General features: G+C 37.0%; 2 protein-coding genes across 8 annotated transcripts in view; one reads left to right on the forward strand and one right to left on the reverse strand.

Moving 5' to 3' along the window:
* The first annotated feature begins 1568 nt into the window (after positions 1 to 1568).
* Positions 1569 to 10632, forward strand: LOC139134816 (uncharacterized). Its single transcript, XM_070701876.1, has 5 exons — positions 1569 to 2212; positions 3728 to 3837; positions 5731 to 5906; positions 6377 to 6497; positions 8493 to 10632. The coding sequence occupies exons 1-5, from the start codon at positions 1732 to 1734 to the stop codon at positions 8865 to 8867; spliced, it is 1263 nt and encodes a 420-aa protein (XP_070557977.1). The 5' UTR covers positions 1569 to 1731; the 3' UTR covers positions 8868 to 10632.
* Positions 10633 to 10708: 76 nt separating this feature from the next.
* The window catches only part of LOC139134813 (uncharacterized), a 68311-nt gene continuing 64663 nt past the window's right edge, over positions 10709 to 14356 (reverse strand). For all 7 annotated transcript variants that reach the window (XM_070701871.1, XM_070701869.1, XM_070701873.1 and 4 more), the window contains one exon: positions 10709 to 14091. In XM_070701871.1, coding sequence (XP_070557972.1) covers positions 13927 to 14091 — 165 coding nt within the window. In that variant the 3' untranslated portion in view covers positions 10709 to 13926. The remainder of the gene's footprint in view (positions 14092 to 14356) is intronic.

Genomic DNA, 14356 nt, shown 5'->3' on the forward strand with positions numbered 1-14356 from the left:
TTTGTTCTCCATGTCGTGTCAAAAGTTATTTGTTTGGAAGTAATTTTCTATTCTGCACTTCTATTCATATTTCTTCTAATAAATCATGTCACACGAACAATAGTTTTTTTAATAAAATAGTTATAGGGTATCTCGTTCTATATAGAGTAGAAGCGAAAGAAAGTTTTGTTGATGAATACAAGATGTTGAAGGAACATGAGCTGCAACTTTTGATATTATTTTCATGATTTTATATTTAGATTAAAATTAGTTCATAGACATGTTCTTTCTCAGAGATGTTTACTCAAGTATAATTATCCACTGAGTGGACTGCATGGGGGGGGGGGGGGGTCAGTAAGACAAGTAATAAACGGGTGTGGCACCTAAATATGGCAGCCTCCATACAACTATGTGATAAACAGCGTAAATGGTGCATGTGCACATTTGAATCTTTACAAATACAACATGGTGCAACCAACTGAAAGAACGGGAAAGGGATTCACTCCACTTTGACAAAAAATTCTCCATTTTCAACAAAATTTTGAAAATGGCTGGAAATTGAACTAAAATGAACAAAGCTGTCTTCAATTTTTTGCTTATTATGCCACAAGGAAATGTTGTTCAGGCATAGTTAATGACTACGTCATTTAATTTGTAGATTGCAATGAATATGTGAAGAAGTTGGAGGTACCTTGAGTTTGGACAAATTTCAGAGAGTTGCAGCTCATGGGCCTTTAAAATGTCAAGATATGGCTTGGTCGCATCGCGCTATGCTGCTGATGCGCAGCGTGCTCGGAAGCTTATATCTGATTGGTCGACTGTCACTAGTGTATTTGTATTGTTCAATTATCATGGTAACATTCAACCACCAAGTTTGCATTGTACATATATTATAGGCTACGACACAACCTAGGTATCAGATTTCCCGTTGCCTCATCTATCTTCATTCAGTTCTTTGCAGGCTGGCCGATCACAGGGGACTCGTGCTTGTTGTTTATTTGTGTCTGTTTGTTTGTGTGTATGTGTTTGTGTTTGCTTATTTGTTATTTTTAATAAAATAACAGCGAAAAGCTGTTTGTTAATGTTTGTCAATAAAGAGCAGTTTATTTGTTTGTTTATTTATTTATTGTTTATTTGTTTGTTTGTTTGTTGATACGTATTTCCGATGGTTACGGTTAGGGTTAGGCTTAAGTTAGGGTTAGGGTTAGGCTTAGGGTTAGGCTTAAGTTAGGGTTAGGGTTAGACTTATTCACTCCCTCTATAGTCTCAATATATAGAGGGAGTGAATAAGTCTAACCCTACATAACCCTAACCCTAACTTAAGCCTAACCCTAAGCCTAACCCTAAGCCTAAGCCTAACCCTAACCCTAACTTAAGCCTAACCCTAACCCTAACTATCGGAAATACGTATCAAAAACAAACAAACAAATAAGTAAACAAACAAATAAATAAACTGCTCGACAATTATTAACAAAACAGCTTTTTGCTGTTATTTTATTAAAAATAACAAATAAACAAACGCAAACACATACACACAAACAAACAGACACAAATAAACAACAAGCACGAGTCCCCTGTGGGCCGATGGGCGCTTCTGCACTAGAACGGAAGTGAAAGCGGGAGCAGAAGTGAAACGGAAGTGAGAGCGCCGCCACTGTTTGGAGTGTGAGCACTCGAGGTGCCTGGTGTTCAGTCGGAGGGAAGGAGTTCAGCTAATTCAGTGCCCAAAAAACCTGCATACAACTCGCCAGTATGGCACACTTTCAGTCCAATGTAGGCAAAGACACAACGGATGATCGTGATCTGTGTGAAGCGTCGAAAGAAAGGATCATGCTTAGTGAAGAGAGTTCGGATGAAACCGACCAAGGCGTTCTGGGTGGTGGTAACACATCGGCACCATCCACGTTCGAAGACAGAGATACCAACTGTGCAGAATGTGAGGCATACAGACTAGGAATGTGCGAAAGTGTCTGTAAAGCTGGTAAAAAACTGTATCTCCATATTGAAGTTAGCCCTGGTTTTAATTGGGACACCTCAATGATGACCCGACTGAACTTTCATGCAACTTCATTTGAGTTTAAGACCATTTCTCTTTCTGTTGATGATGATATTCGCAAGTGGGTAATGGACAACACCAACGACAAATCCGAGCTGCCTGTCTATCCCGCTACATTAGACATTTACAAAAATCTCATGGACGACTCACTGTATCGCCAAGCACTCTCACGCAACAGTAAGTTTGTAATTAAATAGTACCAATTATGTACTTGTAGTACATTTCACATCATGAAGTTATCATTTTTTAGCTCCATGTTCACACGCACACTCAGTTCTCGATCAAAGGTGTAGCCCTGCGTGCGGATGTGTTTGTTGTCACCGGCTCACCTCAGTCCCTCCTCAGTCCTGTTCACGGAAGTATACTGTATAGCACTCCTGGCGCATGGTCTCCCGTGGACATAGTCAAAATCACTGGGCGACAACCAGCAATTATGGCAGCATGCAGGTGTAAAACAAGTTAATCGCAGCTAATACACTGTCTTTGCCTCAGCTTCTTGATGATACAGTTTGAATTCGTATACCTAGAAGTATAAGGGTGCGTAATACTAATATATTTACCCTATCCCCAGCCCGCTTCTTTGACATGGTAGAGTGATACCAGTACAAACTTGAAGGATGAAACAATATCTCAAGTATCTTATATTGATGAATGATGTATAATTTGCTCACAAGACAGTAATAAATTAGATTATTTTAGTTGTGTAAGTCATGTGTCTTTCAGTGTAATCAAAAAGTACACTAAAACCTAGCTGTGATATCACAGCAGTGCTGTGGTGTCTATCGATCACGCTCATATCAAGGGTCATCGTCACCACAGAACCCCTGCGAGCCACCCTACAGACTTCTTTGGTAGTTTACTGTGACACCGATTCGATTGGTGTCGCTGATTTAGCTCGCGAAATATTGAAAAATATTAGTCTTTGAATAAATAAACTTGAACCCAATTTATTATTGACTGTTTTTGACAACTCATTCTCTACTCCTGGTTACTACCGAGACGAATGCAACAAACATTTTCAACCATTTTTCCATCCATGAGCTGTCAACGGATTTTGCTTGAATTTGAACTTTTGACCTCCAACGTACTCAGTGCATTGTATGGGTGAGCATACAAGCGTCACAAAAACCGTTGACAGCTCACGGGAAAATGGTTGAAAATACATGTTCGTATTGTCGAGGTATTTATAAGGGGTACAGAATGAGTCTAAGATTATGATAAAGATACAAGTTAACCCTTTTCCTGCCAGATAGTAATAACTGTATCACTTCCCCATCAGCCAAGTCAGTAAAAAGCAGTATTTAGCCAAAACATGACATATTTTCACCCACTTGCCTTGGTATGTTAAAACATCTTTTGTCCAAAAAAAAAATCAACTTAACAGTATTTGTTTTCAACAGCCTTCAAATGTACAGTATTATGTTAAAATACATCATATGGAATACGTTGTGTTTCATTAATTTTAACCATCTTGACCTGGTGGTGAAATATGGACTCGGCAGGATAAGGGTTAATTTATTCAAAGACGAATATATTTCATTATTTTGCCACAGCTACAGAAACTACTGCGATATCACAGCTAACTAAAACCGTTTACATGTAATTGGTGACAGGATGCATAATTAGAGACCAGAGCAACCTGATTTTACATGGTCTAGCTAGTTAATACCTTTGCATAACTCTATTTTTCAGTTTCTACGAGTCTACGAGGAGATGTCTTTGTGAAGACTATGTATCAGTTTGCCTCGGACCATGATTTAAGCAGAGAGCACTCAGTAAAGCTTGCACAGTCTGTGTTCAACGTAAGTATCAACTTCTTTTGAAGATGAACAATTTTTTATCCCATTTGTTGCTATGAGGGTTCCAGGGTTTCTTCTTCTGGCCAATTTTTGTTGTCAGACATTCTGAATAAGTTTTACTCTAAAAGATAATTAGATTGGTAGCAATTTACAAAGACGTAAGTGTTTTTGTATGTTAGTGCTTGTACTTCAGTATGTGTGAGTATCTATGCATGCGATTATGTATGTATACATAATGGATATGTACCAAGTTTGTATAAGTGCTGAGCACCAAAGTCAATTCTTCTCATCCTTACAGAATATATCCCCAGTGATTTTTTTCCGATATCTGCCAAAATTTTGGTAAAAAACTGTAGCCAATGAAATGTGATGGCCATTTGCTCCAAAATTATCAAACAAATCACAAAAACATGCACTGAAATTTTGTAAAATTATGTCCTAAATTTTTGATGTGGAGAAAATCACAGCCAGTGTTCTCGCTAAAAGTCGGCAGCCGGCAGAAATAGCAGCCTGGGGAGTCTCAAAAACATGTGACCTGTCAGCTGGTTTCACAGATGTAAAGTACTAAATCTCATATTTTCACTGTGGCCTTGAGTAATTGACCGTAAAATGTCTGAAGTAATGGAAAAAAAACCGAATTGAAATTGCCAAAACACGTCCTGATAAAACCCAGACATCGTACTTCCATAAAGAAAAGAATTTAGTAATGATCCCCAACCTTAGCAAAAACACTGAAAATGTAGGGGCAATGACTGTCACAAATAAATACAAACACTGCATTAGCACATTATCAACACCCATACACTTGATTTGCTCCTTATCAACAACCAAACCACTCTATTGGCATAGTATCCACTGCAAAATACTGTATTTACAAAGTATGAATAACAAAAAAGCTGTATTGTGGACTTTGTGCTTGGAAAGTGGTTAAGGTATCGACCATGGTGACCTACATGTATTCTGTAATATAGTGACAAAATTTGTCCCTTACATCAAGTGTTGTGTGGTTGTCAAATATCAGTCCCATGCCCAAGAGTGTACATGTAACCACAGGGTATGGCAAGCAGTATTTATCTAGAATTTATGAATATGAACAATAAACGTCATGCATTATACTTTTTTTCATTATACTTATATTGCAATATACCATACAATGGAAATCTTTTCATGACAAGTCTTTCAGAATTCCATCAGGGATGAATCTTTACCATGATTAATAGGGGCTTTCATTTCATCGGCAATTCTCATCTCTACTCTACTTGGTTACATCGTTTTTTCTCAGCAAGGCACTTGAAAAAAATAGAAACATAGAAAAAAGAGGGCTGTGTTAGACAGAGTAACAGCCAAATAAACACCTGCACAGTAATCTCAGTACAAAATAACTATGAACCAGTAAAACTGTGATGTTCTCAATGTACGTGTTCAGAGAATGTTGTAATCTTGCCGTTGCATTTGGCTACCAATTGTATTTCTTCAAAGTACAACATTGATATATGTTGTAAGAGTTCTGTGAAAGTATTGCTTTGAAAGTGTAGTATTTGGAAATGCAGAACTCACTACTTTGTAGGCTATCCGTTCTGAACCAGAGAAGCTATCTGCTCGTAGCGGTATTTCTGATAAGATATTATATAGTTAAATAGACAGTCGTATGAATGACACTATAACTTTTTGGGACTACATCCACTAGTACAGAAATTTGCCAGAAATTTGCGAGAAATGGACACTTTCTCGCTTTTTTGCGAGAAGTAAGCGAGAATACATACTTTCGTTGCTTTTGTAATAAAACAATCCATTTTCTTGAAAGCAGATGACTTGATTGTTTTTATTAATTTTGCGTAAACCATGAAATAATAACTAATACAAGAATTATTATTTTATCATTATTCTGCTTGATAGGACCAAGGTGAGAAGAATACAACATTGGACAGAGAATACAGGAAATTTCTAATAAGATGGGTCAACAGCATTCGGAAGTACAGGATGGGCAAACTGCGACAGGCGTCTATTGATCATTTGGTGGCTGGACTCCTTGATGTGGCATCTTACGAAACAGGCTGTGAGATCGTAACAGAGTATGTTTGTAGAGCTTGTATGTTCACATCTATAAGCTGTTGCCATATTCTTTGTCCGTCTTTCCTTGTCTCCTTGTTTCTATTTGTCAGTTTGTTGGTGTAATGTCTCAAGAATGAGCTTGTCAGATGGGGATCTGATCAAATACATACTGTACTCATGGGTACATATCGCTACGTTAATGGTAGAGGTGGCTTGTATCCTGAAATACCAACAAATGAAGTGAAATTATTTTCTTCTTAGAAAAAGCTAATTTTTTTTTCAGCAAAGATGAACAATTCAAAGATAGAAAACCACAATATACAGCATTTAAACATGCATGTAACTAAATGTATATTTATGTATATCAGTCATTCTTAAAACTATGCCACCACCGCACTGATCTGATGAACTACTTTCAAGAGTGAAAAACAAACCAATTGAAATAAATGGTAAAATCACAATTTTGAAATACTGTCAACTTTTTTTTCAGCACTAGAGAAGCTACTGAACGCATAATTAGAGTTTGTGGTCAAGATATTAAGGTGTGCTGTGACATTGAAGTTATTTCCTGTTTTTTTGATACATTATTTCAAGTCGTCACATTTACAGAGGTAAGTGTCAAGATATACTGTCTCTTGATTTGTTATGAAAAATACTGTGTTTATAAACTTTTGATCAACTAACGTGTTTGATCATAGTCTCATTATAAGGTAGCTTTGTAAGTTAACTGTACAAGGTTATCTTTCATCATTGCTGTCAGACTGTCAGCACTGTAATTTTAGCTGCCATTTGCAATATGGTGATAAATGCATTACTAAATTCATTGGGCTTATTTTATTTTTGTAGGGCAAAACATATTTCATCCTTAAATCGCTCATCTGATAGATTTCAAATTCGGTTTGTTTGTGCCTGGGAAGGACTTGCTTTCTTTTTAGGAGATGGTGGTAAATGTGAGAGGCAAATTTTCTCTCTTTTGATTGAAACTTGTTTTTCACTGAAATCACTCATCTAATCGCTTTTGTATTCATGTCAAAGGATTATTTACCTCATGTTTGGACAAGATTAGTTTTGGCCAATCAATATTCCCAGTTTTGTTTAAACAGCTTTTACTCAGAAATTCCTAGTCAGATATTTTTTATAAATCTGATTTGTATTTGCCGTAAGAGCATTATGTTATTGAGGATATTTTTATTCCTATGAACTGACGGTCCAAAGAACTAGTGCCATGTGTTGCAGCATGCTGTATGCTGTATACCATATGCCGTTAGCTGTAGATGGAGATTTCCGAAAAATTTTGAGTAAACTCTTTCTTTAGCTTGGTGTGGTGGTCACTTGCACAAATATCTCCCGAAGATATTTTTATTTTTTTCATTGACTCATTGAAATTTAAGATGAGAGAAAAAAATATCTTAAGAAAGGCCCAACCAATCCAGATTTGATTTCACAATGTTAATTTTCCCCCAAATTTTTACACATACAATATCACCCTTGTTTGAAACTGCATGAGTACAAAAACATCATATACCAGTATGCTTCATGCACTTCAAAAGAAAAAATACATTAAAAAAGAGCTACATTGTAAAATCTATTTGGTACATCTTACTACTCAATTTGAGGAAACAGTTTCAGTACAAAAGGCAAAGGCAAAGGAACTCTGAAAACCAAGGATAAAAAATTGAAAAAAGTGATAGACCTACCTACACTGTACCTGAATTTGAAATATTTTGCCTTATTGGAAGAAAAGCTGTTTTCTTCACTGAAAGTCATTTTATATTGATTTTATTCAAAATTTATATTTTCAAATTCAAATTCACTAATTGATCACTTTGGTGCATTGTATGTGTGTTCCTTTAGTTTAAGTGGAGTCAGAATGGTCCATTTTGTGGTGATACATGTCTTTATCCATCTTTACTCAGTGTCTGGCACAGTAAGGCAAAACAATAATTGATGTATTCATGCATGTATTGGTTCAGTTAGGCAAAGAGAATGTGCAGTTAGGCAAGTAAACACTTGCCAGATATAATATGCAAAAGTAAAATCCACACCAAGTATCCACACCAAGACTGATATTGGTGTAAACCAATTCCCAAATTTCTTTCTTCTATGTGATAGACAAAAGATACACATGTGAGGGGCATTGCCCAGTAGAATGTCAAGTTTAATATTGTGCCAATGAGACAGTACAATTTCTGTTGTCTTGCGTGTATGGAATGCGTATCTAATTCTGATAAGGCGAATTGATTTGGTTGGTATTTAGCCATGGACTGCTTTAGGACCAGAATTTGTCACCAAATTTAGGGATGACTGTTGACTGTTATTTTTTCACATATATGGTACATGTAACAGCATAGTTTTATATTTGTCTGAACCAAATGACTTTTTAATTGGTATATATATGTAGTACTGCACATTTATGTCAGATTGGAAGTTCAAAGGACGTCTGTGCCCCTGGGCCCAATGTTACGTAGATTTATGTCATTTTCAACTCAAGATCTACTCTGTGTATGTATGTTACGGACATGTATTAGTATTTGCTTGGCCTGCACAAAAATGACTCTACTTCCAAATTACATGATAACATTTCTCATTTCTGTATTTCTCAACAGAATGGAATGTCACCAGGACACCAAGACATGCCCAAAATATTGCCACAAATGGCGTGCCAGGCACTGGCTCTCGCTCCAGAGTCCGCATTTGGGAATGACTTCTACAAGACTGTGTACCAAGTGTCTGTTCTCAGTAATTTTAACACAGACCGAACTGTTACCTTCAGTGTCTTTCTTACCAAATGTCACGTTGCAGTAACTACCTTGAACGACATGTCGAAATGTTCGGTTGAAAATCCTGTGAGGCCATCGTACATGATGTGGCACGCAGTCGAAGGTTTTAAGCTGGAGGATCCTGCGCCTTGGTCAGTTCTTTACAAAGCATTCAAAGCCATCCTGTTAGCATTCAAGGGCAATACAGATCCTAAAACCTAACAAATGCATATTATCGCATCTATCAGATTGTCAGCCCTGAACACAGAAAATATGGGATTCATATTTTTGTGATAAAGATGTGTAACATAGCTGAACATTATTATAGGAATAGCAAACAATCCATGAAATGATTTCCAGCATTTTCTGTCACAGCAATTGTAGTGAAACCAGTGAAATGTTTTCAGCTTGGTCATCAGTATCTAGGCTTTCAGAAAATATGTATGGAGTGAGCAAATCAGAAATCGTTTTAAATCCACATGCTCCCGAGCTCGTGATCAAAACAAGTCGCTATCCTGTGTAAATTTTCCTGCTGCCATGCCAGGCGACAGTCAATATATGTGTGATCAAAAGTACAAGTGAGGGCTTTCTGCCGTGATTGAGCTATATAATATCAGGTTGACCATACTATTGAAGATTTTCTTCCTTATCAGGTTTGTCTGTTAGATTTGCTCAACTCTGATGTATCAGGGTACACTAGGGTGGTTGCTGACTCTACGTCATTTAAAAGTCACTATTTCTTGTCCATCAACCTGCTTTTCCAGTAATATCCAATTGACAAAAAACCCTTTTTGACAGCCCTGTGCTTGGAAATCACTTTTCAAATGGATAGGATGCTTCTGATAGCATTAAGTTGTCATAGTACACTTATGCTAAGGGATTTATAGTTATGGATGTGCTGAGAGGTACAAATGTATGAAATCATTTTGTTGTCCCAAAAAACGGACAAAATTGCCATCCTTTGATATTATCTACATTTATATTTTAGGTGATAAGTTATTTATCATGTTCTGCATACTGATTATACATGTAGAACTTAGTTTTGGATGCTTTACTCTGACTTTGTCGGGGGGGGGGGGGGGGGGGGGGGGGGGGGTGATACAACATAAACATACTTCATGAATAGACTTTGACCTAAAACAGAAATTGTTGGAAGTATTTGTGTGTGTCTTATACAATGTACATATGCAGTGGGTTAACGATAAGTGAATAAAATAAGAGTTGTCATCTATCCATACAGTGTGTATTGTTCAGTTGTTGTATTACAACAGTGCCTGTTATCACAGATTAAAATATATTTGAAGGTGAAAGGGTTTCTCCTACAGTCTAGGCAGTGCTACACAGAAAAGACTGATAGACTTTGACAACATTGTTGTGAACAACTTTCAAGTGTGTCATCCTAAAACATGGCCAACTACTGCAGAATCATTAATTTCTGAGGGTGTTTGGATATGTTTGTGACATTTTCACTGCTTTGTTACATCACTGATTTGCCAGTAAAGCAATAGAATCTCTCACACGAACATTGAAATCATTGCTATTTGGCAATGTTCACTGGGATTTAATTTAGTTGATTTCATCCGTCAGCAAACATGGTGAAATTCTATCCCAGTGAATAACTACATATTACACTCTGTCAACAGTGGATCACTGCTTCTGTCTAGATTTTGCCTGCAATGATTGTCTCTGTATTGAAAGACCTTGGAGCTAGTTATCAAAGAAGGAGGTACTAGGATTTTGATGTAGCAACCTCTTAAATCACTGATTTGAAAACAAATTGCCAATTACTATCTTAACAGTTGCTTGATCTAGCAACCCACCTCTGATTGGCCAGCAACAGTGTGTGTATAGGACTTAATTTAGAACTTTCTTCACCGTTAAGAAAGACATTGGTTGCTGCCATGGTGACACTCCAGTAACCAATTTCCGATTGGGCAGAAACTCGTATGATTTCTACTACTAAACATTCCTTAGTTTCAGGAAAGACCTAAGTTGCCATGGTAACATTCCAGTTATTTGACCTCAGGTCATTTGTCTTGCATTCTCTAGGTGTAAGCCTCACATGACAATAAATAGTATGTTTATTTCTGAACAAAACACAAAACAACAGGCAGCTGCTTGTTCATATTTGTGAACTTGTATTGCTATTTGATTTACACAGTTGTGTACATACAACATGATATATCGAAATGCATAGGAAGAGAAATGAATAACAGTTCTTAGACCATGCACACACTCTTCAAAATAACATATTAACCCTGTCACCAACATGGTCTTGACCAAACCCATTGTTATCCAACGGTGAGTGTGGACCTGTTGACAGGGCATTGGGGGTGAACAGGTTAACATATTTGTCACACCATCTTCTCATTTGTCTTAATGCTTCAAACAAAACACTGTACAATAAATTGGTATCATTACACAAAGTAAATCAAGTTGGCAAAGTAATCAGTGAGTCTAGTGAAAATGAATACTGCATGAATCCATTGTCCAATGTTTTCATGGCCCCTAGTTAAAATACTCGTGTCGTGCCTTTGTAAGCAGTCAATTCGATTCATTGCTGTGTGGAAGTTCCGACCAAAATCAATGCATGGGGGCAGTCTAGTTCAACGACAGTTGATGCCTGGTCAGTGCAATCAGCCACATTGGATCATAGGATTGTCAGTATCAAAACAATTATAACAATTGGGTTCAAGTGAAGATTAGTGGACACAGCTTTGAACACAAACATAATGGATTTCCATGGACGCCTCTAGCTACATACATGTTTGTACTCTATCCCTACAGCTTAACCACAATGGACCCCCTAAGTTACAGGTAATCATATCGAAACGCTGTCTGTGTCCCCTAATTTCCACTCTTTCCTTTATTGTTTGGTCAATGAACTACGTTTGCTTGACGACTGCCAACGGCAGAGCCTACCATTAAATATAATAATCATATTAAAAAGCTTTCAAAGGGACAAAGTCGGCCATTTTTCATGAATTTTGTTAGATGCGAGATACTACTTATATTGTTTGACATGTCGAAAGATAATGAATGAACAAGTGACCATGCATATCAGTATTCGACTCCGGTTTTAGACACGATAAACAAAACCATCGCAAAAATGAATTAATGGTCATGACCATTAATTCAATTTCGCGATGGTTTCATTGATCGTCTCTTAAACTGGGTTGAATGTATGCATGGTCACCCATTCATTCAGTATCTTCCGACATGTCAAACAATATTAGTATCTCGCATCACACAAAATTCATGAAAAATGGCCGACCTTGTCCCTTTACGCCCATAGTTCATTCTGAAAGAACTACTGCAGTCATTAACATCCATGTGGCAGTGTCATTATTACGCTAATGTCAAACAGAAATAAAAACAACAACAAAATTTACGCATGTGAACCTTTTTTGTTGTCAGTTTCCTCCAGCACCTAACTCCCTCATATCTCATACACAAATATTTCATTATTTGATCATTTTGACAATGACATACGAAAATAATGCAAACGTAAAAAAAAGCTACGATATTCCTAGTTCAGTAGCTCCTTCAAAAATATATGTATGTATAAATAATGGTAAAATTGTATTACAAAAAAACGTCAAAAATAATGTTATGGCTAGATTAAAAATAATAAAAAATCTCAGAAAATGACATTTGGGACGATTGGCACTATTCTCAACCTGATATTATTGAATTACATCACTGCATACGTCACTGCATATCAAAGATAACAATAAACGAACGCCATTTGTAAATGTTAATCAATAAAAACAACGGTAAATATACAGAAACACATCGCAATTGATATACTCACATTATTGATAAAATTTCTAATTCTGTACAAAAAAAGATTTACATAAACTATCGATGATTGTGAATACGCCATGAGTAAGATAATGAGTTTTAATTACACATAAAACAATTTACAAAAGCTCTGAGCGATCATATGTGAGGAGATTAAATTAAAAGTGTTAAGCTAAATCGACAAACCATTCATGGTTACGGCTCACAATCAATTCTCCCACCACTTAATAAATTCAGTGATAACGTTTGTAGATGTTTTCGCCTGTGTAACTAATGTAGTTTATACCTACTTATTGATTAACAAAATAATTCTCCGTGACAGTGTTTCACACGACAAACAGCGCTCAGAGACCAATAGTTGTAGCTTGTATACTTTTGTTTTAAAGGTCAATTCATCAGTGTTGCATTATGTCGACGATTTATTTACAAAAGTGGTAACAAAGTTTCAAGCAGTCGCGTTCGTTTGGATCACCATACAAGGAAAATTCAGTGACGTCACACTAAGTTTTTCGCCTACGTCATTACGTCATGTTTCTCCGTATCAACAATTTAATGTAATTCAACTTAGACTATCTCTAACTGCTCACGTATCTTAAGGCATCGAGACTTCTCCTAACAGAGACCAATAGTAGAAATACGAATAATTATCTAAGGCTAATATTTTGCAGTCAAATGCAAATCTACAGCATGCATCTTCGACCAGTAAAATACCTGGTATTCCGTACAGTCGTGATGATCCGCCAAGACCTTGTTTTTGAAAATTGAACCAGTAGATTTATATATTTTTAATTTTAAGTAATAAATATGTACAAATTGGATAAATACTTGGATATTTAATACAACGGGATATGTGCGAGACGATATGGGGATTTGATCGGCCCACTGTCACTCGTCACGCTTGCAAAATCTACCGATCAACGTTTGAATAAGTTTTGTGCTTACACTTTAATACTTGCCACTGAGAAAGATTCTGAAAGAGATGTGCATCTTGTTCATCCAAGTGCATCAGGATCCGAAGGAGTACCTGGAATTAATCTCTGTTAATTGCAGCGATAAATCCAATCCATAATTCGGGTACATGCTCAAATCAGTGTACAGCTCCGTCTTGTCACTGAGAAGGCTTCGCCAACTGAACATCGATAAGTATCGACAGCTAAAAATACTTTTAATAGTTCAGGATTTGTCCGTCCGTTTACCGCTAGGTGTGTAGGCACTACAGCACAGTGTTTCTTCAGTTGCTTTTTCCGCTTTCGCCTCGCAGCAAGTTTGACCGTGTAGAGTCAAAGTTAATTGGAGATGACCGTAGCGTTGGTGTCCTCTTCTGCGACGCCTCCGTTCATCTTAAACACTGAGGATTGAGGAAATGTAAATTGTGACACGGCATCTTATACGCCGTTATGTCACATGCCATGCGGGGCCCACGGTTCCTTTGGCAATATCCACAACTATGCCACAGGCTCGCTTCTGTATATCCAGCTTACGGTGTCCTCACAGTACCTTTAGACGTTGAGTGAGGAGACAGAAATAGTTTATACCACCCTTCGACAGACCCCCGACTGAAATTGACTGTATCGAGCCATATCAGAGCTTCACCTACCAACAAGTTTCGCCCAAACCTACCACCGTCCGCCCACAGCATGATCTATAATAAAAGAAAACGAACATGTTCTCTTAGTGATGAAATGAGCATTTATAAAATGGCAACATATACGCAATACAAAATAAGTATGCCCGTGAGTCTAAACACAGCTTTTAATATCACGAAAGAGAGAAACAGGCATTCGTACATACAGGCACGTTTCGTTATAATTAAGGTTGTATGCATCTCGAAAGAAAGGACTTATACTTTTGTCCAAACCTTTCTAATTGAAACCTTTAACTACTCTCTTACAAAGTTAAGAATAAAA

Source organism: Ptychodera flava, chromosome 6 (genome assembly GCF_041260155.1).
Source record: "Ptychodera flava strain L36383 chromosome 6, AS_Pfla_20210202, whole genome shotgun sequence".
NCBI lineage: Eukaryota > Metazoa > Hemichordata > Enteropneusta > Ptychoderidae > Ptychodera > Ptychodera flava.